Source organism: Petaurus breviceps, unplaced genomic scaffold (assembly GCF_028583685.1).
Source record: "Petaurus breviceps papuanus isolate PSGF00001 unplaced genomic scaffold, PetGlider_PUasm1.0 115, whole genome shotgun sequence".
Taxonomy (NCBI): domain Eukaryota; kingdom Metazoa; phylum Chordata; class Mammalia; order Diprotodontia; family Petauridae; genus Petaurus; species Petaurus breviceps.
The window spans coordinates 10,239,835-10,266,925 of record NW_027185612.1 but is presented as its reverse complement, the minus strand read 5'-3'; the positions used below and the strand labels follow the sequence as shown (position 1 = coordinate 10,266,925).

Below are 27,091 nucleotides of genomic sequence, written 5' to 3'. Positions count from 1 at the left end.
CAGTCAGGAGCTGGGGTATTTAAGGAACAGAAAGGATGGTTACTAGCTGTAGATAACTGGGCACATAACTGTAGACAATTTGATACCGATAATCAATTTGCTTGATCATATGACATACTTAATCTGTCATTTCTGTCGTGTCCAACTCTTCGTGACCCCATTGGGGTTTTCTTGGCAAAGTTACTGGAGTGGTCTGCCATTTCCTTCTCCAGCTCATTTTACAGATGAGGAAAGTGAGACAAACAGGATTAAATGACTTGCCCAGGATCACACAAATCTAAATCTTGGGAATTCAGAAAGAGTTTGGCTATGGTGTCTAGGTCCGTATGAAGCGACTTTGATGTGATGATGTTTTCTCTAGTATGAACATCTTTGTTTTCCTGGGCATTTTATATCCTGTGGCAAAGTTTGGTATATCCCACCATAGCAGGAGGTTGGATTTCTAGCAAAGGATGAGTCTTTGATGATAAGTACTTTCTGAAACAAGCCAAGCTGCATCTCCTTAGGCTGCAAACCTTAAAGCACTATATAAATGTTAGCTATTATTATCATCAGTGATGCAATCTGAGTTGTTTCAGAACGGCCTTATCATCAAAGACACAGACCTAGCCAGAACACTTATAAGGTAGTTTCCTGAGTTATCTCTTTTTATTTTTTGAATGTTTGCTTTGTAAGATAGCATGATGGTTAACTCCTGCTTTTTAGTTCCATTTGAAAATTTTTTTCCCCAACCTTTCAGTTTTATTTTGTATATGTCTTGGTTTTTTAAATGTATTTCCAATAGAAAATAGATAAAGGGTATTGTTTTCTTATCCAATCTGTCACTATTTTTAGCTTTATTTGATTGTTTGATCCACTCACATTTAAAGTTATAAGAATTTGGTTTATATTTTCTTCTATTTGTCTCTAATATTGGAATTTTTTCAAATTATTTTTTTCCCTTCTCTATATGCTATGTTTTTTTAGCTACTGTAGCTTAATTTTTTTTTAAGGTGTCTGTATTCCCACTGGCTTTCTTCACCTCACCCTAACCTCTTCTTTCCCTTCATTATCCCTCTCACTTTGGAGTTTTACTTATTAGTTCTTTTTTCTTTCCTGCTTTTATCTGGTTACTTATTTTAATCCCCCCCCCTTTTCCCCTCTGTCATATAGATTCCCCCTTCCTCTCTTCCTCTTCAACTAGTTATTTTCATTATGTTTTCATCTTTTCCACCCCTTTCTAGAGATTTCTCTCCCTCTCTTTACTATCCACCTGTTCTTTCTCTCTATTCTAGACCCTCATCTTCTGATTCATGACGCCAATGATTATTTAGTCTCTCTCTAGTCTCTGTATGCCTCATGGAATCAAAGCTTCCAAGGTCTCTCTGGACTCTCCCCTCTGGGCACTTTCTGCCACTGCCTTGGAGAACTTGCTCTGAGGGTTTCCTTTTTTCCATGGTGCCTCCACTCCCAAAACAATGCAAATCTCTGCAGTTGACAGAGAGGACACCGCCCAGTGGTAGAATAACATCCCCCTCACCAACATCCCTGATTATGCAGCCTATCACTGATCTATACTCTTCCCCTGGTTACCTTCTTTCCCCATTTACCTCAAAATCTCTTCCCTGAATCTATATACCCTCCTTATACAACTCCCCTCTCCCCCATCACCTCCCAAGGTAGAATGAGTGGTCTTTTCAAGCACCAAATCCCCCATCTCCCTTCATAGAACATCTCTCTTGACCCATGGGAACTTTCATCATAGGAGCCTCCCATTATCAAAAAAAAGACCTCATTCATTTGCTCCCCTTTTCAAACCTTCTCCCTTCCTCTTCAACCACTCCTCTGCAGGTCCTTCTCTTTCTGAAAGATCACAAGGTCCCCTTTCCCTCCAACCCTTGATCTGACCCCTCTATTCTCCTGCTCACCTCCCCCCTTTTATGCACCTTCCCACTTTTTAATGTAATCCCACAAAAAAAAAATTGATTCACTTGTAAGCGAGGTATTACAATATGCCCTAGGCTTTCACCCCTGTATCCTTGTGCAAATTTAGAAAAAATCTCTTGCTGGTCTCTCTGTGGTCACTCTGTTACTGTTGCTATCCTTGGCTATTTCTTTCATTCGCCCACTCTTATGTTTCTGTTACCTGGGGTGTTGAAGAAGCAAATAATGTCTTCAGGTTTGGTTTTCTTTCTAAGAATTATTGAACATCCATCTTTTCATTTATAAATGAGCTCAGATTTGCAGGGAAGGCTACCCTGGGCTGTATGTTGAGCTCCATTGCTCTTCACTTTTTTTTTTTTTTGCTTTTTTTGGAGGGCAGTTGGGGTTAAGTGACTTGCCCAAAGTCCATTGCTCTTCAAAATATATTGTTCTGTTCCCTCTTGCATTTTCTGGTGAGTGCAGAATAATCTTGTGTTATTAAAATTTCCTTTCCTTTGTATTTGAAGGTCTTTCTCTCTCCCTTTTTTTTAAAAGCAATTGGGGTTAAGTAACTTGCTCAAGGTTACATGGCCAGTTATTTTTAGGTGTGGTTCTAAAGTATCTGAGCCCAGATTCAATCCCAGGTCATCCTGACTCTGGGGCCCATGTGAAGGTCTTTCTCTTGACCCTTTGTAGAACTCATTTCTGAATTGAATTGTTCAATTTAACCACTGTGTGTCTCAGAATTTGCAGCCTTGGGTTGTGTTTTGGTTTGGTTTTATTCTTCGCATTTATAAATTCTTTCCATTAGTATTTCATTTTCTGTTTTCAGAAATTCTGAGTGGTTCTTTTACATTATTTCTTTTTTTTATTATCTTTTTTTTTTTGCTTTTTGGAGGGCAATTGGGGTTAAGTAACTTGCCCAAGGTTACACGGCTAGTTTTTTTGTATGGGTGTTAAGTGTCTAAGCCCGGAACCGAACTCCAGTCCTCCTGACTCTGGGTCTGGCACTTTATTCACTACGCCACCTACATTATTTCTTTCATTATAATGTTCAGCTTTTTTGTCTCATCATGTTCTTCTGAGGGACTATGAAGTTTAGTTGTCTCTATACATCCTGTCTTTGAGATCAGTATATTTTGCTTGGAAAGTGAGCATATTTTCTTTTAATATTATTGCTTTTTGTTTCTCTTTTTCTAGACTGTCCTTTGCTTTTGTGTATTTGCATTACCAATCAATTGTTCTCTGTTTCCTTGGTGAAACTTGCCATCACAGATTCAACTTTTTCTATTCTGTCCTTTTTTTTGGCTGCACTGGCCATAATTCTACTCTAATATCAGTCGTTTTCCCCCTTATTTTTTCCTATTGCTCACTTTTTTACCCCCTCCCCTCTGATGGTAGTTTTCTTGAGGACTGGTTCTCAAAGCATCTGTCTTCTTCCACACTGGGCAATTCACAATTCACTAGGTCTCTGCCCTAAGTGGTTTTTGAGGGATAGAGCTGACCCCAACCTGATGCTAGGTTCTTTGCCTCAGGTTTAGTGGAGTGTGTCTTATTCCAGCATCTTGTCCTGCTTCCTCTGTTCCTCAACTCTTTGGCCCAGTAGCAGCAGTTCAGAGAGATTCCATGCTGGTAATTTCTGTAGACAGGGTCTCCAAGGCTCTTGCAAGTGAGTTTCTGGATTTTTCCTCTATTTCAAGCCCAGACATACATATCTATCTTTTTCCTTCTGTTCCTCTGCTCTCCTGAAGAGATATCTGCAAAACAGAATGCTACTACAATACTTGCTGTTTGTCACAACCCCAGAAGACCTCTGAAGCCTGGAGCCCAAATCTCCATGGCACTAGAAAGAGAATAGGTGTACCAGAGTATGGGGCTAGGTTTTGTTGCAAGTCTGTGGGTCGTGTCTTTGGTTTGGCTATTTTAGTTTTGTTGCTGGTAACACATTGGACACTTAGGGGAGAGGGTGTTAAGCGAACATCAGTTCAGTTCATGATGTTTTTTAAAAACCATTTTCTGGTTCCAGGTGTCCTAGACCATGGAGATAGCTGAAATTGCTTTATTTTGGGTGCATAATTTAAGTTTTGGAGAGATTTAAGAGGTCATGGGGATGAGAGTAAATGTCTAATCCTACATCTTGTTCATCACGTGACCTGGAAATCATTGACAGAATATTTAGACCATATCATATTATTTACGGAAAAGGCTTCTAAAAACAGAATGATAATAATGTCCTGAAGAGTCATCAACTACAGGTTCAGTTAACAAATATTTGTTGAGAACCTACTAAGTATTCAGTACTTTTCTAGACTCATTAAAGAAAAACTAACAACAGCAGTATATAAAGTAATCGGTGTGTGGTAGACCAAGATGACCCATATGTGTTTGTAGAAATGAAAAGCAGTCTCAGAATTGAGGGGCACCCAAATTCACAGTTTTACCTGAAGAGCTGGTCAGAAGCAGGCACATCTGTCATGCACCATCCTTACGCATCAGTCCATGACTGTCTAGGTTTCCTCTTCTTCAATCCCGGGTCCAGTTCATTCTCCATCTGCAGCACCTAATGGACTAATTCAATGGGTTACTCATCCAACTGCATGTAACAACCTGCTATAAAGTCAGGTCTCCTAACTCATCCTGTGTTTTATTCTTTTTAACCTCAAGGTAGAACTTTGCATTCTTCCCTATTACAACCCATTTTTAAAAATTTCTCATTAATATTTTGTCCTGTTGACATCATGTTGAACCTTGATTATGTCATTCAGGGTGTTCACAACCTCTTCTCATCTTGTGTTGACAACCCATCCAATAAGCATGTCTTTATGTCTTTATCCAAAGCAGTTGTGAAGAAAGAGGCCAAGTAAAGAGCTTTCTGGCCCTCCTAGATACATGTTACAATGGGAAAGACACTGTCTCTGCAATCAGAGGACCCAAGTTCAAATTACTCCTCTGATGATTACTACTGGCTAGGTAGAGTAGCAGATAGAACACCAGGTCTGGAGTCAGGAAGAGCTGAGTTCAAATCCTGTCTCTGATATTTACTAACAGAGTCCTCCTGGGCAAGTCACTTAACCTCTGTTTGCCTCAGATTCTGCATCTATAAAATTGGTATAATAACAGCACCTACCTCATTTGGTTATTGTGAAGATCAAGTGAAATAATAATGGTAAAGCAGTCAGCACAGTACCCAGAACATAGTAAGCACTATAGAAATGTTAGCTATTTCTATTACTACCTTTGGGACCTTGGGCAACCTCCCTGAACCTTAGTTTCCTTATCTGTTTTAATGAGGAACCTGAAATAGAGGGCTCTGTGGTCTCTTCCAGTTCTAAATCTATTGTGCAGTAACCTTCCTTCAAGTTCCTAACAATTCATTAACTTACATTCTTAAGGGAGGGGCTCAGTCTGTCTGTGGATGATACAATTGAGTTCCTAGGACAGAGCCTACTGCCAGGCTCCAGCCCTGGAGAATTTCCATGGAGACAACAGAAAATCCTCAGTGGATGGTTCAGAGGATAATTTGCAAGGTAAAGACTGTCCTGGTGATGGAAAGTAACCTGCAGTTTCTTATGCTGTCTCAGCTAAACCCCAATCAGGTAGCCTTCCCTAAACCTCAGAAAGGAGAACCTAGCCATTTCCCCTTTTCCATTAAGGTTGCAGACAAGTATTAAATCATCAAAGTTTGAGTTAATATAAACATAGCCTATTTAAATTATTCAAGAACTGACATCTATTTAATAGGGTAAAGTTCAAAGGAGATAACATACCGTAGTCGTAAAACACTTTGCAACTCTTAGGGGACTATATAGCTAATTGGCTATCTGGTGAGTGTGGTCATTTTGGGACTGTTTAAAATGCCTTCTTTTCATTCATTTAATAAGCACGTATTAAGCTCCTACTATGTGCCAGGAACTGTATTAGACACTGGGGATTCAAAGACAAAAATGAAACAAAAAACTCAACAAGTTTACGTTCTATTGGTGGGGGGACTCTTGCTTCTTCTGTCTGCCTTGTTTGGGGGTGCTTCCTTAAGAAAGGCTAACATTCAGGGGACTAAGAAGAGCTAAAATCAATAGAGTAAGAGTATGTGGATTCAAATCCCAGTTATGATTATGCCTGTGTAACTGCAGGCAAGCTCTCTGGATCCCAACTTCCTCATCTATAAAAACGTGTGGGCTGTACTCAGGGGTGTGCTAAGAACCAACTTGAATTCACTTTTGCAAACATATGGTTAAATTTTTAATGTGAGAATTTATACCTCTGAAATTGGCAAATGCTACAAATCAGGGTTTGATTTATGAGTGTGATTGTTTAGCCTTAAGGAAGTGACAGAGATTTTTTGCTTTTTTTTTTTGGTGCAAGTTTTCTTCTACAAAAAGACTAAAAATGGAAATATGTTTTACATGATTGCACATGTATAACCTATATCAGATTGCTTACTGTCTCAGGGAAGAGGCAAGCAAGAGAGGGACAGAATTTGGAATTCAGAATTTTTTTATATGAATGTTAAAAATTGTTTTCACATGTAATTGGGAGAAATATTATTACAAAAGAAAGGAATGGAAAAAATTTTAATAATCCAGATGAGACTTAAAAGTGCATACATTTTATTTTGAGAACTGGTCATTAAACTTTTATCACTTGGTTGTGCTAGGTGATTTCTCAAGTCTTTTACAATTCTACATCTTACAAGACAAATGTGTATGTTTTGCTATTGGCTTTATTACAAATTTACCTTGCTATCCAGGGGCCAAAACCACATCCAGCTGAAGAGTGGATTTAAAAAGAGATAGCAAGAATTTCCCTTTAATCCCACCTTGCCACCACACACACACACACACACACACACACACACACACACACACATGCCTGCAACCTCAGAAGACCCTAACAAGAGCCCTGCCAAGACTTAGAGATGGAAACCCAATTCCTGGTGGCTGCAGCAACCCAAGATGAATGCTATCTTATTTATGAGCTCCCAAATGCCAATGAACCCAACAAAGAGGGAAGTACATTAAGACAGGAAGAGGAAACCCAGCCTATCTCTGGACCTACAGCAGTAATACAGTATTAGTTCTTGTAATCTCTGGTGAAATGAACTACTCAGAGTGAATGATAAGGTCTGCACCAGAAAGCTACTTATCTTAGTCAAGGATCCCCTTTTAACTTTTTTCTAAATTTATTTTAAACTTAAGTACAAAATAAGAAAAGAAAAAGAAAAAAATCGTTGCCATGTACAAAGCAAAACATAAGAAATGATTCAATATAAAGCAATAAAATTCCATTTCAAGAAAACTTATATACTAAATACTACCCATTGTTTTCAAAGCTGTCCATCTTTTCTTTGCTTCCTTGTAGGTTCTTTGAACTTCTCAAAGTCAGATTCATTCATGACTAGCTCTCCTGGCTCCCTGGAAACTGCAGAAACCAAAAGAAATGGCTCCATATTGGGCAGAACTGAGCCTCAGAAAGTGCTACCTCCTCATTTCTATGATATTTTTGGTTTGATTTCAGAGGGATAAAACCTAATTTTAGAAGAAAAAAAATTATCTGCCAACACAATCTGGTCCTATAATCTGGAGTAATTAGCAGATCCAAATGTCTCAAACCTTCCTTTATTCCATGCCTAACAACCACCACCGCCAGGCAAAAACTTCAGAAAGATCCCCACTGTCTTTTGTTCTTTGTAAAAGGAATAAAGCTTACCCTAACTTCAAAGAACTGCTGGTGAACCACATCTTCTTCCTCTTGGTGGAAAGATGGTGGACTACGGACATGGAAGAAGATATATGTTATCAGACCTGCTCTGTCACTCACTACTTTCATGCTCTTGAGCAACCCCTTGTGGGCCTCAGTTTCCCCATATGTAAAATGAGAAAGTTGAACTAGATAACCACTAAGGTCCCTTACAGCTCTATATCTATAGACATGCTCATTGCATTGATCAAGTGAGACAATATCTATAAAGTGCTTAGCACAGTTTCTGCTACATTTTGCTGATGAATCATTTCAATCATGTCTGATTCTTTGTGACCCTATTTGGGATTTTCTTGGCAGAGATCCTGGAGTGGTTTGTCATTTCCTTCTCTAGCTCATTTTACAGATGAGGAAACTGAGGCAAACAGGGTTAAGCGACTTACCCAGGATCACCAGCTTATAAGTATCTCAGGTCAAATTTGAACTCAGGTCTTCCTGGAACTTCCAGGCCTGGCAGTCTATCTACTGCACCACTTTGTTGCCTGCCTGGTACATAGTAGGTGCTTAATAAATGCTTGTTCTCTTCCCCTTGCCTAATTTTGCTTTGCTATGCTTCTTTGGGGGTGAGGTTAATGGGATATCAGTTAGTGACAGCAAAATCAAAAGAGAAGAACATCAATAAAATGTTTATATCAACATTTTAAAATAAAGATACCCTTTTTTTGGGGAAAAAAGTACTCCCTCTCTGCCAGGGACCTCCTGCCATGAATGTATTCACTTTTGCGTATGGAGGGTCCTAATCATACAGCTTATGGAGTTAGCCTCAGCTAAAGGAAAATCCTAGGATTTTAGGGGAAGAACAATGGGATCTTGTATCCTGGGTCTACTTCACATGCACTTTCTCCTACTCACCTCACTGCCCACATTAACCCAAGTCTCACAGAGAGAGCTACTCAGTACCAGTTCCCCAAGGAAACCTACAAGGAAAAAGCCATTATTTCAGCAAATTGGGCTAGCTCACTCTCAGGATCAGGAGGCTATTGATTGCTGCTCCCATAAATCAAATTTATTTTCTCGATGATTGGAAGATTCATTGTCTCCTGACAACCAGTGTCAATGGGTAACAGCCAGCCAGTCAGGGAAACGATAATTTTTATGCCATAAAAACTGAATTCCGTTTGTTCACTGAGGAGAATGAATGCTGCTTATCAAGCGAAAACCTATAAAATCCCAAGTGACAAAAGGCAAGGAATTAAGTCATGATGTATGGTGGGCCAGCAGACCCTTCATTATCCATGTCCATTACCCAATGACCTCCCTCTCCCTCATTTGGGGGAATTTACAGCTTGGCCACTCAACTGTCCCTACTCTCCCATGGATTGTAGCTGGAGGCAAGGGTAAGAATCATGGAATCTTGAAACTGAAAGGAACCCTAAAAACTCATTTAGTCCAACCTCCTCTCCTATACATCTCCAGGAACATGAAGCCCACATACAATTTAGGATATGTCAGCATCTCATCCAGCACAAATACAACTGAATTGCCCATCCCATCCAGAACGTGAGACGTAGCCGCACCAAAGGAGAACTAAGGACTTGAAAAAAGATGGCAAGACGTTCCAGACCAAGGAATCACACTGAAGCTTCCCTATCCTTCTATCTCTAGGATTCCATATGGTTTATTAGCTATTTATAGGTATAACTGTCCTATAACAGAATATAGATAGTCCTGCTATAATTCAACACATTCATTCCTAAAAATCACTAAGCTATATGAAACCTCACAATAAAAACCACAGGACTTATGGGAAAAATGGAGTTGGGGCATAATGCTTAAAAATTTCCTTTGTAACAAATTCTTCAAAATATAGGAATTTAATAAAAAATGGTAGCATAGTTTTATTCATATCAAATGGCTAAAAAATGCCTAAATACCATGCATGGTGGCATCCTCAGCCTCAAGCTGATTAAGGGGATTAGGTGGATAGGGATAGAGTAGTGTATGGATGTGGACACCTCTCCTCAGTCCACAGTTCCTATGGCACCAGAAGATATACAATGAATATGCCACTTTACTTTGAAAAAGACCTGAAGTTTGCTTAGGGAAGAGGGTTTCTAAACTCATCCCAAACTCAACCTGTCCAACACCCAAAAGTACAACTGGATGGCCCATCCTATCCAGAACATAAAACATGTAACCTCACCACAGGAGAACTGTGCTTGACCGTCTCTGAGACATTCTACTGAGAAGGCAGATCAGGGGTGGCAGGGGTCAAAGAGGCCAGCTCACCAGTTAGTTCTTGGTTGGGAGGTAGGGGCAATGTTGTTCCCACCACCTCTGTCTAATTTTTTTTTTTGAAGCACACATAAAGAAAACATAATGATAAGGGCACATGTATAAAGGGGTACACACATAGAAAAATAGTATGGCTAGGTACACATATAAGAAATATTTGTAGTCAAGGAAAATAAGTGAAAGGGCAATTTGCAGTTCTAAATGTGGCCAGGCTCCAACTTCTGTCCCCCAGTGCAAAGCTGAGAGGCCTGGGCATGGAGAGCTAGAGAGAACAGAATTAGAGAGTCAGTCCCTCCCTACCACAAAACCCTCAAGGTCACTCTCCCAAAGGAATGCCAATGGTGTAATTGTCTATGTTCTCCCTGATTCTAAAGAACAAAATCCCAAAATTAAGCAAATGCAAAATTCAAGTTATGCTCAAACCATTCCCTATATTTCAACTTTGTTAGAACAAAGTCGTGTTTTCAACACAAGAGTTATAGCAGAACTGACTGTACTTCAATAAATTTTATTGTGTCCCTTACATGGTTTTATTCAAGAGGAATAAGCTTTGCTCCAAATTTTGTGCCAAATTGTCTTGTAACATCGTAATTTGGTAAACAATATTATTGCAAGATTCCAGGGAAGAAGCTTTGTTTATAAGCATTTCTCTCTCCCTCTCGCTGGTCTCCCCACTGAACAATTTTTTAAAAAATATAAAAAGCAAAACTCTTTGGGGCGGCTAGGTGGCGCAGTGAGTAGAGCACCAGCCCTGAGCTCAAATCCGACCTCAGACACTTAACACAAAAACTAGCTGTGTGACCTTGGGCAAGTCACTTAACCCCAATTGCCCTCCAAAAAGCAAAAAAAAAAAAAAACTCTTGTAAAAAACATATATAGTTCAGCAAAACAAATTCCCACAGTGTCCGTATCCCAAAAAGTATGCCATATTCTGCATTTTCAGTCCATTTTGCTCTGGTAGGAGGTGAGTGGGGCTGAACTGGTCTTTTTCCTCCTTCCTTCTCCAGTTTTAGTTACAAGAGATGGCCCACTGGATAGGAAAGGGGGGAAGGTTATATTTGAAAACAAATGTGATATAAAACGGGGCCGTTAGGGGGCACAGTGGTAAGAACACTGGGCATGAAGCCAGAAGGAGCTTTACCACAGTTCAAATTTGACTTCTGACACTTATTATGTGACCTTGGGCAAGTCACTTAGCCCCTACCTGCATAAAACTGGAGAAGGAAATGGCAGATTACTCTAATAGCTAGGTGGTACAGTTAGATAGAGCACCAGGCCTTGAATTGGGGAGACCTGAGTTCAAATCCAGCCTCAGACACTTACAAGCTGTATGACCCTGGGCAAGTCATTTCACCCTGTTTGCCTCAGTTTCCTCATCTGTAAAATGAACAATATAAATTAAAATAATGTAAAATGAAACAATGTAAAATGAACATTTTACATGGAAATGGCAAATTGCTCCATTTTCTTTGACAAGCAAACCCAAAACAGGGCCAGAAAGAGTTAGACACAACTGAAAAATTACTAAACCACAAACATCATGATGTAAAACACACACACAGTAGAATAAGATAATTTTTTAAAAGAAAACAATAGGACTTCCAAAGTTACAAGTTATTGCCACAAATCTATCAAATTAAAAGTAATTCCCCAAAAGATAAGTGGACAAAGGATATCTGTGAAAGGCCTCACCAATGGACAGTGAGCTGGGCCCAGAATTTAACTCTACTAGAGTAAATTGGATTTCCTTGGTGAAATTGCTCTTTCAATGATATCAAGCTTCACCCAAGATGAGGGCCCATTTTGCTAACATCTACATTCTTCCAGGAGGAGCAATCAGCCTTTTTATCTGACACATTAAGAGTGGTTAGAGTTAGTCAGCGGTTAGACACCTTAAGAGCTGCACAGTGGACACAGAGCCAGCCCCCAAACCAGGGTCACTGACTTGATATTCTCTGTGCAATGCTGGCCAAGTCTCTTCATCTCTCAGCACTCCCAGGGGACAACAACAATAATAAATAATACTTACATTTATAGAGCATTCTAAGGTTTGCAAAGTACTTTACATACATTCTCTCATTTGATCCTATGAACAGAAGTCATCCATATTGGTAAAGGAAGACCCTTACTGGGAATTCTCTATCCCAAGGAAAACATAAATCTGGTCCCCCAAAAAATGGTGGGGAGAGGGAGGAAGGCCATGAGCCTTAATTGTAGGCACCCAAGGAAGTACAGAGGAGGAAGGAGAAGCAGCAAGGGGAATCAAGGCATCAGCTAACACTTCCAAAAATAGGGCAGCCAACCTCCAAAGCAGGGTAGGGAAGGACAGGGAATAGATAAAACCAACACTGTTGGGAATTTGTTGTGCTGAATTATGCATGTTTTTTACAAGAGTTGGTTTTATACAAGTAACAAGGGCCTTCAGGCCCAGGAAGGGGGATGGAGTCCACGGTACCCTGGGAGATGTTGCTGCCAAGGTTTGTTACATGTTACAGCCCGCTCTTGGTGGTTCCCCTATCATCACCTTGCTCATCAGGGCAGCTCAGGGATGCTAAAGGGAGCCAGGGAGGGGCAGGGTCTGGTTCAGACCCCTCCACTTGGTTTCCCACCTTGGGTGTCACAGGCAGGAAAGCCTGCCAATCTCCAAGATTACATGAAGGTTGGAAGCATTTAGTATGGAAGATCCCAGCAAGATTCCAGAGCAACTACCAAGTAGACGAGGGTATGTATGTCAGAGACAGACTAAACCAAGGTGGGGGGGAGGGGGGAAGCGGAGTGGAGATCTGCAGCCTTGAGGCTATATATAGCCTCGAGGCCATACATAGCCTCAAGGCTGCAGATTCTCCACTCCTGGACTAGACCCACAGCACCAGGACTTCTGATTACTAGTCCAGTATGTTTTCCCCATACTATAGGGCAAGGAGTTTTGAGCAGCCATAAGGCAATGACTCAGTAAACATTTATTAAGCACCTACTATATGCCAACCACTGAGCTAAGCCCTGGACAGCGCTGGCAGCATGAGGACACTAGGCATAGGGGGAGGGTAGAGTGGACTAGAAGGAGACAACATGGCAGGAGTTAAGAGAAATCTCTGCCAAAAATAAATGCTTACTTTGCAACATTCCTCGAGGTTGGGCTGGCCCTGGGAGAAACCCAGCAAAATCCAAGAACTTACTGATCTTTGGTTGATAAGCTCCCAGGGGGAAAGGACCTCTTTTCCAATTTCTACCCACCTGACCAGCCCTCGTGCTTCAAACTTCCCATACATCCCTTCTGATTCCAGAATTAAGGCCCAGGGTAGCTTGCAATGAGGTAGAGTGACCCAAGAATGTTCTAGCAGTCCAAGAAAAATGAGTACTGCCTGATGGGTGGGGCCCAACCCAATGTAGGTGTATTAAAGAGTCACAACTCAAGAAAGCTAAGCCAGCATTTATTCTTTCCTGCCTGACATTCTCAGCACAGCGTCTGACAGGGCATTAGGAGTTACCGCCCAAACCACTCACCTATTCTGTCTTATTCCAGGACCCCAGGCAATATGACTAGACTTGTGAACCCCAGCTGTTCACTTGGGCTTTAAGAAAAGAAACACACACAGAAGTCTATAGAAATGAAAAGGGGATGTTGGGGGCTGAGGAGAGGGGAGCAGGGAGGAAAGTTGGCTTTTAAATGAGATGTTAACATTGGTCTGTAGTTAGACTTCAATCAGAATAATAAAATATGAGATCTTGGAAGGAGCTTAGACAAATCTAATCCAACCCCTCAGTTTTCTAGGTGGGGAAATCGACAAACCCTTTTCCCCACCCTCCCGCCTCTACCCTCCAGACCTTCTACCCCTGCTAGTCCCACCCTTTCTGGTAGTGTTATAGGTCCACACTGAGATGGAAGGCAGAGCACTCTCAAGAAAGGGAGGTAAAATGAAGACTGTATGGAAATTATTCTATGGTCCCTTCTAGCTCCAAATCTTAAGAGCCCACTCCCGCCTCCTGGGAAATGGAGTAGAGGGGTCTGACCCAGGGGACAACCCAATTCAATTTCAATCCAACAAGCATGGATTAAACTCCCACTATGTTCAGGACACTATTAGTCACTAGGGACACAAAGACAAGAACAAAGTAGTCCCTGCCCTTAAGGAGTTTACATTCTAAGAAATGAACCATGCCCACAGATGGGGTAGGGGTGGAGAAAATGTATTCTAGCCTTGGTGGACAACAGGTATATAGGCTTGGAGATGAAGATGGAATCTGCATGTGGGCAACAGAAAGAAGGCTGGGTTGGCTGTAATACAGAGCATGAAGAAGTATAATATGCAGTCAGTGTAGAAAAATAGGCTGAAGCCAGACTGAGAAGAGCTTTAGCTGCCACACAGAGAATGTGGATCCTAGAGGCAATGCAGAGGCATTGAGCAGAGATGTGACTCAGTGCTTTAGGAATATTGGTTTGTCAACTAGGTGGATCATGGATTGGGGAGAGGAAAGCGAGACAGGAAGACTAATAAGAAAGCTAATGTAATGATTCAGTTGAAAGGGCCACGAGTGGAAAGAAAAGGACAGAGATGAGAGATATGGAAGTAGAGTTATCAACACTTGACTCATTGGTTCCAGGTGTCTTCTCTGGTTGTCCCCCATCTCTGGAAGGCTTTCCCTGGTTTCCTTAAAGTCCCAACCAAAATCCTATCTTTTTTACTAGAAATCTTCCTCAACTGCTCTTAATTGTAGTGCTTTTCTTCAGCCAATTATTTCTCCTCCTCCTCCTTCTTCTTTCCTTTTTGGAGGGGGGAAGGCAGGGCAGTTGGGGTTAAGTGACTTGCCCAAGGTCACACGCCTAGTAAGTGTTAAGTATCTGGGGACGGATTTGAACTCAGGTCCTCCTGACTCCAGGGCCGGTGAGCCACCTAGCCACCCCTATCAATTATTTCTTATCTATCCTGGGTATAGCTTGCTTTGTATAGATTGGTTTGTATGTTATCTCAACATTAGACTGTAAGCTCCTTGAGGGCAGGGTCTGTCTTTTGCCTCTTTTTGTATCTCCAGCACTTAGCACAGTGCCTGGCACACAGTAAGTACTTGATAAATGTTTATTGATTCTAATTATATAAAGGAGTGAGGAAGGGGAAGGAGCCAAGGATGGCTTTGGAGTTGAAAACCTGGGTGAGTAGAAGGATGAAAGGGTTCTAAATGGAAATATGGAAGTCAGGAATAGGGGTAACTTTGGGAGGAAAGAGTTCTGTTATAGATACGTTAAGATGGTGGGAAGTGTATTATGGGAACCCCCATTTGAGAGTTGAGGAAACTGAGGCCAAACTTAAGTGATTTACTCAAAGTCATAGAACTAATCTGTTCAGAGACAGGAATAATATCCAGGTCTCTTCCCTCTGAGCTCCCTACAACTGAATTTCCCCCCTATTGTTTTCTCAATTTCTGTCAAAGTGTCACAGATCTGGGCAAATGGCAACCTGTGGCGCTGTCCCAAAAGGCAAGCCTTGTTCTACATAAGCCCAGGACCTAGAAGTCCAAACCTGTCCTCACATGACCCCAGGGTTCCCTGCCAGAGGAGTACGGCTCATTCCAGTTTTCAGGCTATACAAAGTATTGGCTGCCTGATCTGAACGAGGTCAAAGTTACACTGGCTGTTAAAAAGCCTTCATAAATACTTCTGAACTTCAGAAAGAGGAAAAAAGAAGCTAGTTTGCATCACTATTTCCACAGCCCCCACTGAATTTGACACTACCATCCCCTACTTAACAGGTTACAAACTTGCCTTTATCTTAAATGTTTTCCTTTCCCACTCCATGTTCTGACTTAAATTACTGAGACCTGACTCCTTTCTGTGAGACAACCTCCTGACCACTCTTTCCAACTCTAGTTTTATTCATTTCCTGCCCCACCTCCATCAATGGTCAAGGGGTAGTAGTGGAATTGGAATATTCCTTGCCCCACATTGACACTTCCAACCTCTCCCCTGCCATCATCAATTAGTAACTTCTCATCCTTTGAGGTTCACTCAATCCACATCCACCACCCAATCAAAACTCTGATAGCTATTGTCAACCGGTCTTCAGGGCATTACCCTTCTTTCCTCAGTGAATTCAAGGTCTGGCTTCCACCCGTCCCTCCTCCCTAACTCCTGCCCTTATACAAGGGAACTTTGACACATATATTGACTCTCCCTCAAACACTGTAACCATTCAGTTGATCAACCTAGTCGCCTCCTATGAGCTACTCCTCCGCCTCACCTCAGATACACACAAAAATGTTTGCCATCATTATAACATTAACCTCTGCCATCACTCACAAGTGTTCCACTTCCACCTTCGTGAACTCTAAAATTCCTTTATCTAATCATAAGGTTGGCCCTCCCTCTGCCTTGCAAGCACAAGCTCTGTTCTTTGTCCTTAGAAGGACTTCCAGTTATCTCAGTCTCTCAGTTCCAGGCCTCATCCTTGTACTGGCTACACTCTACCTCTTTCCCTATCTTGACCCCTTGGTGAACTCGTTCAATACTGTACTATCCTCCTCTCTCAAGTGCCTTGCCCCTTGTCTTGTTGCTAATCTTGCTTTGCCAAGACCCAGCCTTGGATAATTCCTACTCCCCCCTGCCTTCGTTCCTACTCATATTCTGCTCAATGAAGCTGGAGAAAATCACAAAACTTTGTTTTGTTACACAATTTCAACTGGTTTATCACTGTGGAAAGCAATTCTTTTATACATCCCTAATTGATTCCTTATTCCCCTCATCACAGTGTCATTTCCAAACCTTTTCATCCCTACCCAAGCTTCCCATAATTTACTTCCCTTTCCCCTTCCCTCACAGTTGAGAACCTTACTTCATATTTCACAGGAAAAAAATGAGGCTGTCTCTTTTATCCAAACTCTATTGACCTCCTCATCTCATGTCACTCAGATGCCTCCTGTAACTCTACTCCTTCACCCATCTCACAAGAAGGGGGGCCCATCTCTTTGCCAAGGTGAATCCCTCTACGTGCCAAGGGATCCCATTCCATTCTATCTTCTCCAGTAGATCGCCCTTGTATCATCTCCGATCTCTCACTTACTTTCATCTCTCTCTGACTACTGGCTGCTTCCCAATTGCCCTTGGACATATCCTTGTCTTCCCCATTCTCAAAAATACTCACTTGATCCATCCATCCCACTCACCAGCCCACATTTCTCCTCCCTTCTGTGGAAGAAGTCCCTCTAAATTGGTGTCTTCACTTCCTTTCCTCTCATTTCTTCACAACCTTCTACAGTCTGTCTTCAGACTGCATCATTCAACCATAACTGTTCTCTCCAGAGTTATAAATGATCTCCTAACTGCCCAATCTAATGGCCTTTTCTCAATCCTTGCCTTTCCAGACTTCTTTTCAACCTTGACATAATCACTTCTCCTTAACACTCTTTTCTCACCAGGTTTCCATGATACAACTATTCCTCCAACTTAACTGACTGTTTCTTCTCAGTTTCCTCTGCTGAATCTTCATTCAGGTCACTCCTACTAGTAGCAGGTGTCCCCCAGGACTGTGTCTTGGGCCTTCTTCTCCCTCTATGCAATTTCATTTCATGATCTCATCAGCTCCCATGGATTCAATGATCATCTCTATGAAAACGGTTCTCAGATTTGTCTAGCTCTAATCTCTCTCTTAACATCCAATCTCACATCTCCAACAGCCTATTAAACACCTGGAACCCAGTGTCCCATAGACACCTTGCACTCAAAATGTTTGAAACTCATCTTATCTTTTCCCTCAAAACCTACCCTCTTCCTAATTTTCCTATAACTGTTGAGGGCCCTGTTAGCCTTTGAGTCATGCAACTTAGGCATCATCCTTGCCTCCTCACCCCACCCCAAATCCAGTCAGTTGCCAAGGTCTGTTCATTTTATATTCATAACAACTCCCTTCTATGCTACCCTTCTCTCCTCTATAACCCTACCAGCCCCAGATATAGGCCTTCATCACATCAATCATAATAGTTATTTGATTGGTCTGCCTGCCAAAAGTCTCTCCCAAATCTAGAACGTCCTCCACTTAGCTGCCAAAATGATCTTCTTAAATTTCGAATCTGACCATGTCACCACCTTTCCCACCATTCAATAAACTTCAGTGACATTGAAGTGACAGTGAAGAACATAACCTGACCCCCTCTTACCTTTCCAGTCTTCTTAATTTTGCTCTTCCCTCCCGTATTCTATGATGCAGTGACAATGGATTCCTTGGCTTCTCCTTACATATGATGCTCCATATACCAGCTCTGGGCACGTTCACCAGCTGTCCTGGTGGCCCAGAATCCTCTCCTGATCTCTGCCTCCTGGCTTCCTTCAAGGCCTGGTAAAACCTCATCTTCCACAAGAACCCTTTCCCAGCTCCCCTTAAGGCTGGTGCCTTCCCTCTGCTGATTGTCTCCAATTTATCCTGTATACATCTTTGTTGACTGTTGCTTGCTTCTTGTCTCCCCTTATTAGACTATGAGCTCAGGGTCATGGATTATCTGTTGCCTTTCTTTGCATCTGCAGTATTTAAGCACAATGCCTGGCACATAGTAGGTTTTTAATAAATGTTTATTGACTGACAGTTCAGATTGAAGGATCCAGGAGTGGGAGTAATATACAATGAAGCTGGAAAGATGGTTTGGAGCTTGCCAATGGACTTTCCAGTGAAAGGAGACACAACTGCAGTACACAGGCAATGGAGGCAGGAGACAGGAATGAGAGTCCTACCGCCTACACTTCCAGGCTGTGTGATTTCTGGCAGTCTATTAACCTCCCAGAGCCTCAGTTTACATATCTGTAAGATGCACAAGTAAGTAGAATACTGCTTACATTACCTCCTTCACAGGACTGTAAGGAAAGGGCTTTAAAGTAAGAACTGTCCCACCATTATTTGCCTTCTTTCCTTATGAACCAAGGCTATGGTAACTCTTTCTGCACATCGACAATACTGAAGGCTCCCTGAGGACAGGGACTGTGTCTACTCTAAATTTAGTATATCTCAGAACTAAACACAGCAGGTGCTTTATGGCTGTTTGTTGAGTGAATTAACAACTTCCTTAGACTCCAAAGTATTTCCAGAAATTTTACTCCCAGCATCTGTGGAATGAATAATCCTTTACTAAGGGTAGAAAATAATACCATTTTATTCAATGATCAATCTCAATTGATTCAATCATTATCTCTATGAAGATGGTTCTCGGATTTGTTTAGTTCTAATCTCTCTCATCAGAGGCCTAAGATAAGGGTGCTCTGGTTTATTAAAGTATCACTATGGAAGCTACACAACTCTGCCAGATAGACCCTTAGTCATTTAACAATCTATTTTCCTGCCTGATTAAGGGACATGGTTATGTCTCCCGAACCCCTCAACAAGTGCTGAAGGAAACAAAAGGAGAAGAGCAAAATTTCCATGGTCTAGAAAAAAGCTTGGGAATAGTTTCTCATGACAGCATTTAGGTGAAAGGAAGAAAGAGTGCCAAAGGCCAACCTAATGAATGGCAAGAGCTCACTCAAACTGTGATCAAGGATCTCTGCAAAATACCCATTTTCTGTACTTTTGATCGCATTGACTGTTTTCTTTCCTCTTTAGCCTCAAATTTTTAAAAAGTTCCAAAATATATAAAGTAACTACAGTGTTATAAGGGGAAATAGCTTTGAAACACTTCACACCTCTGATCATTTCAGTTACCCATCAGGACTCCAGAAAAATGATGGTGAAACATACTTCCCACCAATTGGCAGAGAGGCTAGAAGGGCAGGGTGAGACATGCATTTTCTGACCAATGTATGGATCTGTTTTTCTCAACTATACTTATTACAAGGGAGGGTGTCTTGTTTTGTTTTTATTTTAGTGAGAGTCATAGGGAGGAAAGTAAATAGGAGTGTCAAAAAATGAGAAAAGAATATTAATGAAGCATTTATAAAATATACAGAAGAGAGCAAAATGAAGTTCAGAAAAAGACAAATAGGATAGTGTTGGAATTACCACATTAAATTTATTATATACTTCTAAGGGGCTATACATAATAGAGATGCCTGGCTTCCTATGCATTTTTTCTGTTGTTTGAAAATATAAATGAATTATGCTTGCTGACTTCTATCAAAGTCATTTTAAGAGAAAAAAACCCTTCTTTTCCAGCTTTGCCTTAATGGAAATGGAAAAGAAAAGATTTTCCCATCTTTTCATCTGCAGAGTTATCAGTATAGACACTGGAGGGGATAGAAGTGAGATCAGACTTGCTCCAGAATCCAGACACTGAGAAGGGCTAGAAGATCTTTGTCACCTCCAATACCTACCCTAAGCCACATCCTTCGCAACATCCTCAGCAGCTCCTCTGGGAAGAGTTAAACCAGAGCTCTAAGGGACCCATTTCAGATTGCTTCACAAATGCATTGACTTATATTTGTCATTATATTCCCAGTGCCTGTGACACAGTAAGGTTTTAATAACAAATGTTTGCTGAGTTAAACTGAAATTCCTGTTTCCCTGACCTTAATTTTTTTGGACGCCTCCCACTTCCCATCCCTCTCTATCTAGGTCCCCACATCAACCTATCTTTAGCTTCCCCATTCACTATTATTTTGCAGTAACATTCTTCTACAGCTGCTCCCTTCCCTGATTTGATCCTCTCTGGTCTTCCAGTCCTACCATCTGCTTAGATATATAATCACTGGTCCGGCACAGCTCCAATTGGGCCCCTAGCCTTTGATACCAGTTGCTATTTTATCCTCTGATCTCCTGTTGTTTCCTCTGTCTTCGAGCTGCATCTTTCATCTCCTCCCTTCACACCCACCCACACGTTCCCAGCTAGTCTTCTCTGTCTTCTCCCTAGTCTTAGCTGCTCTGCTTGGGTCTAGTCCCTGTTAGCACAGCTTTATTATCTATTCTCCCCATCACCCACCAAAACCAAAATTAACAGGGGAAATGTGCACTGATGTGGTTTCATCTTTAATGGACAAACACCAGGGAGTTAGAGACTGGAATAGATCACAGCACTGGGGACGAACTTTGAGCTCTATTTGCTAAGTTGTAATTCTCTAGATCAGGGGTTCATAAGTTTTTATTGTTACAGATCCCTCTGGCAGTCTAGCAGACCCCTTCTTAGATGTTTTTTTAAAAATATTTTTAAAAATTTAAATACATTATATTGAAATGTAGTTTAAATATTGCTTTAAAATATTGACCCCCTGAAATCTATCCCTGTGAACCCCAGGTCAAGAAACCCTGCTTTAGAGGATGTTGAAGTGCTGAAAACTACTATTTCCCAACAGAATGCCTGAGATGGGCATGCAAGGTGTTTGTTCTGGTGTTCAATAGCCCTTACTCAGGGTTAGGGTCATACATACGTGGGATTTCTGCCATTAGGGGATTCTACTCATTTCCTACTTATCAGCACCTTTTATGAGCAAGGCATTGAGCTAGGTGCTAGGTTTACAAAGAAAAAGCCAAAATATCACATATTATCGAGGAATTTACATTTTATTGGGGGGAATAGAATATAAAAAAGGACATAAGTCCAAGATAATGGGAGGGAGCTCTAACACTAAGGGATCAGAAAAGGCTTCCTATAATAGGTGTCACATGAGTTGATCCTCGAAAGAAAAGGGTTTTAAGAGCTAGCTATGAAAAGGAAGTGGTTTCGAGGCATATAGCACAGTGGCTATAAATGGAATTCCAAGTTCATGCAATAGTCCAGGGGCCAGTTTGGCTAGAACAAGAAGTACATGAAGGGGAGCAACATGAAATACGTTTGGATGGATAGACTGGAGGCAGGCTATGGAGAGCTTTAAATGCCAAGCTAAAGAGAGGTAAAAGGGAGCCACTGAGGATTTTTGAGGAGTGGAGTCACATTCACAATACCCAACATTGCTTCTTCATCCCTAAATTAAAAAAAAAACAAAAACAAAAATTCTCTTCCTGTGATGGTGACTCAGAACATATAAATAGATGAGTTAATGTATAGGAGTGCTATAGCTTTATTCAGTTGCAGAACTTCCCCCATAAGGTATGTGGAATTGGCTTCATCCAAATTTCAGTAACTGAGCTTCTGAGATGAACTGATTAAATCTCCATGGTGAAAAACCTCCAAGTCCATAATGAGATGAGACACACAAGTGTCATCTTCACTGGTTTTGCCACTTAATGAAATAGTGTTAATGACTCTGTCATCATCTCCCTCTCTGCCCTGTCTTCACTCAACAATCACTATCTGAAGGCACAGAAAGTTTGAAAGGCTGCGTTCTGAAGTTCCTTCTGGAATGACCCAAGCTTGCAGTCTCAATATCTTCAACTCTCTCCTCTCTCCCCTCAACCCAGACCCAATCAGTTACCAGATCTTTCCAATTCATTCTCTATGGTGTATTTCACTGGTATCTGCTTCTCTCTACTTATGGTCATCTCTCACCAAGGCTGCCTCAACAGTGGACTATCCCTTAACTGAACCCTCTCCTTTCTCCATACCCGCTTCTACACAGCAGCCAAAATGATCTGCTAAAAACAGAAGTGTGACCATGTTACTCCCCTGTCCGAAAACCTTTTGGAGGACACTACTGCCTCTAGAATAAGAAATAAACTCCCAACTCGGTGTTTAAAACCCTTCATTATTAGGCTTCTAGTCTACCTTTTTCCAGGTTCACTACATATTTCACCCCTTTACCCACTATGTGCCAGCCAAAGTGGCAAGCACATGCTTGTGCCCTAAACTCTGCATTCCATTTTCTACCTCCGTGGCTTTGCATAGACCCCATGCCTGGAATGCACTCCCTTCTTTCTGCTTTTTGGAATCCTTAGCTTCCTTCCTTTGAGGTTTGGAACATATCTCTGGTAAGTAACAGCTGTTATTGAACTCCCCCCACCCCAGACCCCAATGCTTATTAGTTATAATTAGGAGTTTCAGTACTTGAGGCAAATTCTGTTGAGCAAAGGTAGATGAGGAGGGTGGACCAGAGATAGAGGTCTTGGAGTGGAGGGGTTTGAAGGCGCAGGGTTTGGTGTGCTAAATACTGTGTGTGATTCAGGCACTGAATTTAGTGGGGAATAAGCAGAGTGACCTAGAGATTCACAAACATCAACGAGGGTCTCAAGAAGAGGGAGTCGATTTTGAAGAATGACAATTCCTCTTATAGTTAGAGTATGGGAGGATTTCTAGACTTGGAAAGGTGTCAAGGAATTTGATGTCTTCAGGATAAAGCTAGGTTCTAATGAGCCAGAAGATGAAGGAAACATGGAGAGATCTAGGATGAAGGGGAGTTAAAGAACAGACTGGGACTCCAGGGGGCATAGTGGAATGGTTAAAACAGAGAATCACAGGAACTAGAGATGACCAAGGCTAATATGAATAGGGAAGAGAGCATGGGAAAGAGGTTTTTGAAAGCAGACTGACTAGGAATCAGTGTATACCATGAGGGAAAAGAAATGGCCTATCCACTCCCTTTGTGATTACCAGAGGGTCTGCTCCCTTGGCCTCCAAATTTCCCCTCTCCCCCCTCCCAACCCTTAAAGGCATAGGCACAGACCAATGAAAGAGTTCAAAAAGTGAGGCATGGGGATGAGGCTCCATGGGGAGAAAGGAGCAGCCCCACCCACCCATCCAGATGTCAGCAATGAGGAAAACCCCCAGCTGTCCTACCCTAGTTACAGTCTGGGTTAGCATAACTGTCCAGTGGGCACTGTCACTGTCATTTATACTCAACATTTCCTGTGTGAAATAGGAGAGGATGTTAGCTTAGTTTCCTTTCTCCTAGCAAGCATGGCACACTGGTCTTATTTCACACCTACCTCACCCACGCCCCCCCCCCCAAATAAAGTATCCCTATATTTTCACAGTAACAGTTGAAAATTATGCCAAATCCATTTGGAGCATCCACTCCTCCAACCCCCTCCACACCCCCAAAAAAGACAGAACAATGAAGAGAACTGCTTTTATTTTTAAATATTAGTAACACAGCACAAACAATTTAGTGGTACTTATCAAGTGACTGACAGAAGGGCTATGCTAAATCTTAATGTTTCACATATGTAGTACCTAAAATGTCCTGCATATGAAGTAAAGAATCTTAATGTTTATTAAGGTTACAGTTTTCATGATAAGCATAAATACTAAACCACCCCCCAGGGTCCTAAATTAACCTACCCTCTTTCCCTCCCCTCTCCCCCCACCTCTAATAAAAGGCCCTTAAAACAGGATTTTAACAATCACTTCATACCAGCAGTGGCTACATTTGTATTCTGGCTTCCAAAGCTCAGGATGTTGTTACAGCATATCGACACACCACATTTTACCAAAGAGAGCTCAGTCTTCAACAGTGCTAGGTGGAAGCTGCTGGCTTTTTATTTTCCCCAGTCACATCAAAGATTTCACAATGACTACATCTCGAAGACACAAAAGAACAAACCAGTGTGACCCAGAGGCCCTGGTGTTAAGAGGGAAAGAGGAATTCACTGCCAAGGAACATGCAAGGAATCAAGTTAAGGCAATACAAAGGTTCTAGTCAGTGCTCAAAGGAAAAAAAAAAGGTTAAGGAGCAATAAGGTCATGCAAATGAAATAATTACAGGGAGCTCTGCCAGATTCAAAAGAAATTATTTTTTTTTAAATGAAGAGAATGTTTGCAAACTGAAAGTCAGCTCAGCCTACTTACTCAGGACAGCAATATTGCTTTAAACTAGCTTATTCCTTCCCCTCATCATGACCTACAGGAGAAGAGTCAAACTATCATTGTGGAACAAGGATTATTGGGGCAGAATCCTATGTATCCACTGAAAAGGAATCTCATAATAAATACAATAAAATAAGAGATTCTGCATCACCCCCCACAAAAAAAAAAAAAAACCAGAATTTGAAAATAGAATTTGGACGGTTTGGAGAGTCTGGGGACTAAGGTCATAACGAATATAAGGAATGGATGATTTCACCTTTGGGGTGATTCATCGGTCACCTGGCAGTACCTATGAGGAGACAAAGCCAGAGGTCTAGAAAGATTCAGGCCCAGGCCTGGTTATCTTCTACCTAAGGGAAAGTACCTTCTTCTTCATGATTCACTGTCTAACTCACAGCATTATACTTTTCTTAAGTTATGCCACCTTTAATTATCCTGCTTGCTAAGTAGTATATGTTCTACCTCCATTAGGGAAAAAAGGTCACTTGGCAGATCCATCAAGAGCCCATCCCTGCTGCCAGTTAGGTTCATTAGGGCTCGGGTTTGCAGGGTTCTGTTGCAGCAGTCTATATGAGAGTTGTATGGATGAAAAGAGTAAGACAGAGGTTTAACAGAAGGACCCAGAGGAAAACCCTCGCTAGAGTGGCGCTTAGCCCCATGGGGGAAGGACACAAGGTAAAACATCTACGGATCTTCCAAATGGCCAACACAACACACATCACCAAACCACCAATCACTAACCTGGCAGTCTTCTCACCTGCCTAATCTGACAACTCGTTAATAAAATGTCCGGAGTCTCACGGGAAACTGTGATAGTGCAATTTTAGTACAATATTAAAACACGAGTTGTCTTCTGCCTAACAATGTGTACAACCAAAACGATACACACACACACACAGATGTGTTCAAATGGTATAGGGTCACGTGGTGAAAAGGTACTGGTGCGTCTGACAAGTCCGTTTTAATGATTCCCTTTGGTCGACTTCTTCTTCTTCTGCTCTTCTCTCTGTTTCTGCTTCTTCCTCTTGCCACCTTCTTTGTGTCCTGAGGAAATATGGCTTGTAAAACACTGTTCGGATATTAACTGCATTTCCTCTTTAAGAGGCTAATAGTTCTACATATCCCACTTAAAACACACACACACAAACTAGCATCTTTCACTTGCAAAATTGCCACCTTTAAAACCTATGAACACAGGGGTGATCAGGGGAATCCCTGGTTGGGGGGTGTGGGAAGGAGGGAAGTCCCCTGGAGCTGGGCAAGGACTCTGTGGGGAAGGATACATGCAATGGCCCCTTACTAGTGCTCACACAACCAGAAGCTCTTGGTTAGGGGTCCTGGTTGGGTGCTTATGTCAGCATAACAAGGGGATGCGCATGAGTTCTTCCCTATGGAGTCATAGCCCATGCATAGGGAAGCAGACCAGGAGATTCCCTTGATCAATTCACCTGCATCTAAGGCAAACCTAAATTCAGATTTTTTTTTTAAGTTATAGGTTTTAAACCTTTTAATATTAGGGAAAAAAGAAACAATTCAAAGATCTTCAAAGCCCTTCATATTTGACATAGAGGCTACTTATCTAGCCATCTCTATCTGTCATCTTCCTAAGCCTCTCCAACCCTTTCAATTCAGGGGAACCTCGACCTGGTAACCTGACATATTAACAGTGCTATTTCTTCTGCCGATGAGGTGAGTCTGAACTGCAGGGCAAGGAAGTTACTTTCTCTGATATCCCCTCTCTGGGGAAAAAGTTTTCTGAAGAGTGGGCTCATTTTGTGGCATGGTAGGATCTTCTCCATTAGAACAAGTACCCAATGTTCGGACTTGAACAAGAATCCTTCACCTTCCCAATCTACCACCATTCTCCAAGCTAGGATTTTGCTTGCCAGAGCTACCTGCCTAAAAGCAAGATTCTGATAGTGGACAGTGATGGCAGAGAATAGCTGCATGCACTTATCCTCTGAAGCTCTAGCCAAAGGGGTCAAGGCACACTGGCCCTCATCCTGTGGTCACTCTGGTAGAAGGAGCTCCCAGCTGCGAAATGTGGAGGGGCTGCAAAATAGGCTTGGCAGAGAGAGAGGCCTGACGCTTAATTTAGGCAATAAATGCGCAAGAGTTCAATCCAAATTTCTCAACTGGGAATCTAACACATGAAACCAGTAATAAGGCAGAGCCACCACCAGCCTGCACCTTACAAAAGCACAGGTCCCTTGATCGCTGATGTACATCACAAAAATAGAAGGGACTCCTGCTAAATGTAATAAATATTGGACTAAAGACACCTGAAGTAGGTCGACTCTCAGTGGACGATCAGTTTTCACAAACAGTCTCTAGAAGAATGACATAGAATGATTCCATGCCTGAGGATGAATGCCCACTCCTACACTGGTCATCAAACATTCACCTTAAGGAAGGCCTCCCTTTTTCTTTTTTTTAATTCTCAGGGATTGGGCTGCAGAGGCCCCATCAGTCTCACAACCTGGCTTGAGGCCTAGGACACATGCCCCATGAAGAGTGGCATCTTTCTCATTCATGGCTAAAGACCAACACATTT

At 41.7% G+C, this 27,091-nt stretch overlaps 1 protein-coding gene across 2 annotated transcripts in view; it reads right to left on the bottom strand.

Annotated features, from left to right (window-relative positions):
- Positions 1 to 23,786: 23,786 nt before the first annotated feature.
- The window catches only part of DNAJB6 (DnaJ heat shock protein family (Hsp40) member B6), a 127,131-nt gene continuing 123,826 nt past the window's right edge, over positions 23,787 to 27,091 (bottom strand). For both annotated transcript variants that reach the window (XM_069084567.1, XM_069084562.1), the window contains exon 10: positions 23,787 to 25,581. In XM_069084567.1, coding sequence (XP_068940668.1) covers positions 25,499 to 25,581 — 83 coding nt within the window. In that variant the 3' untranslated portion in view covers positions 23,787 to 25,498. The remainder of the gene's footprint in view (positions 25,582 to 27,091) is intronic.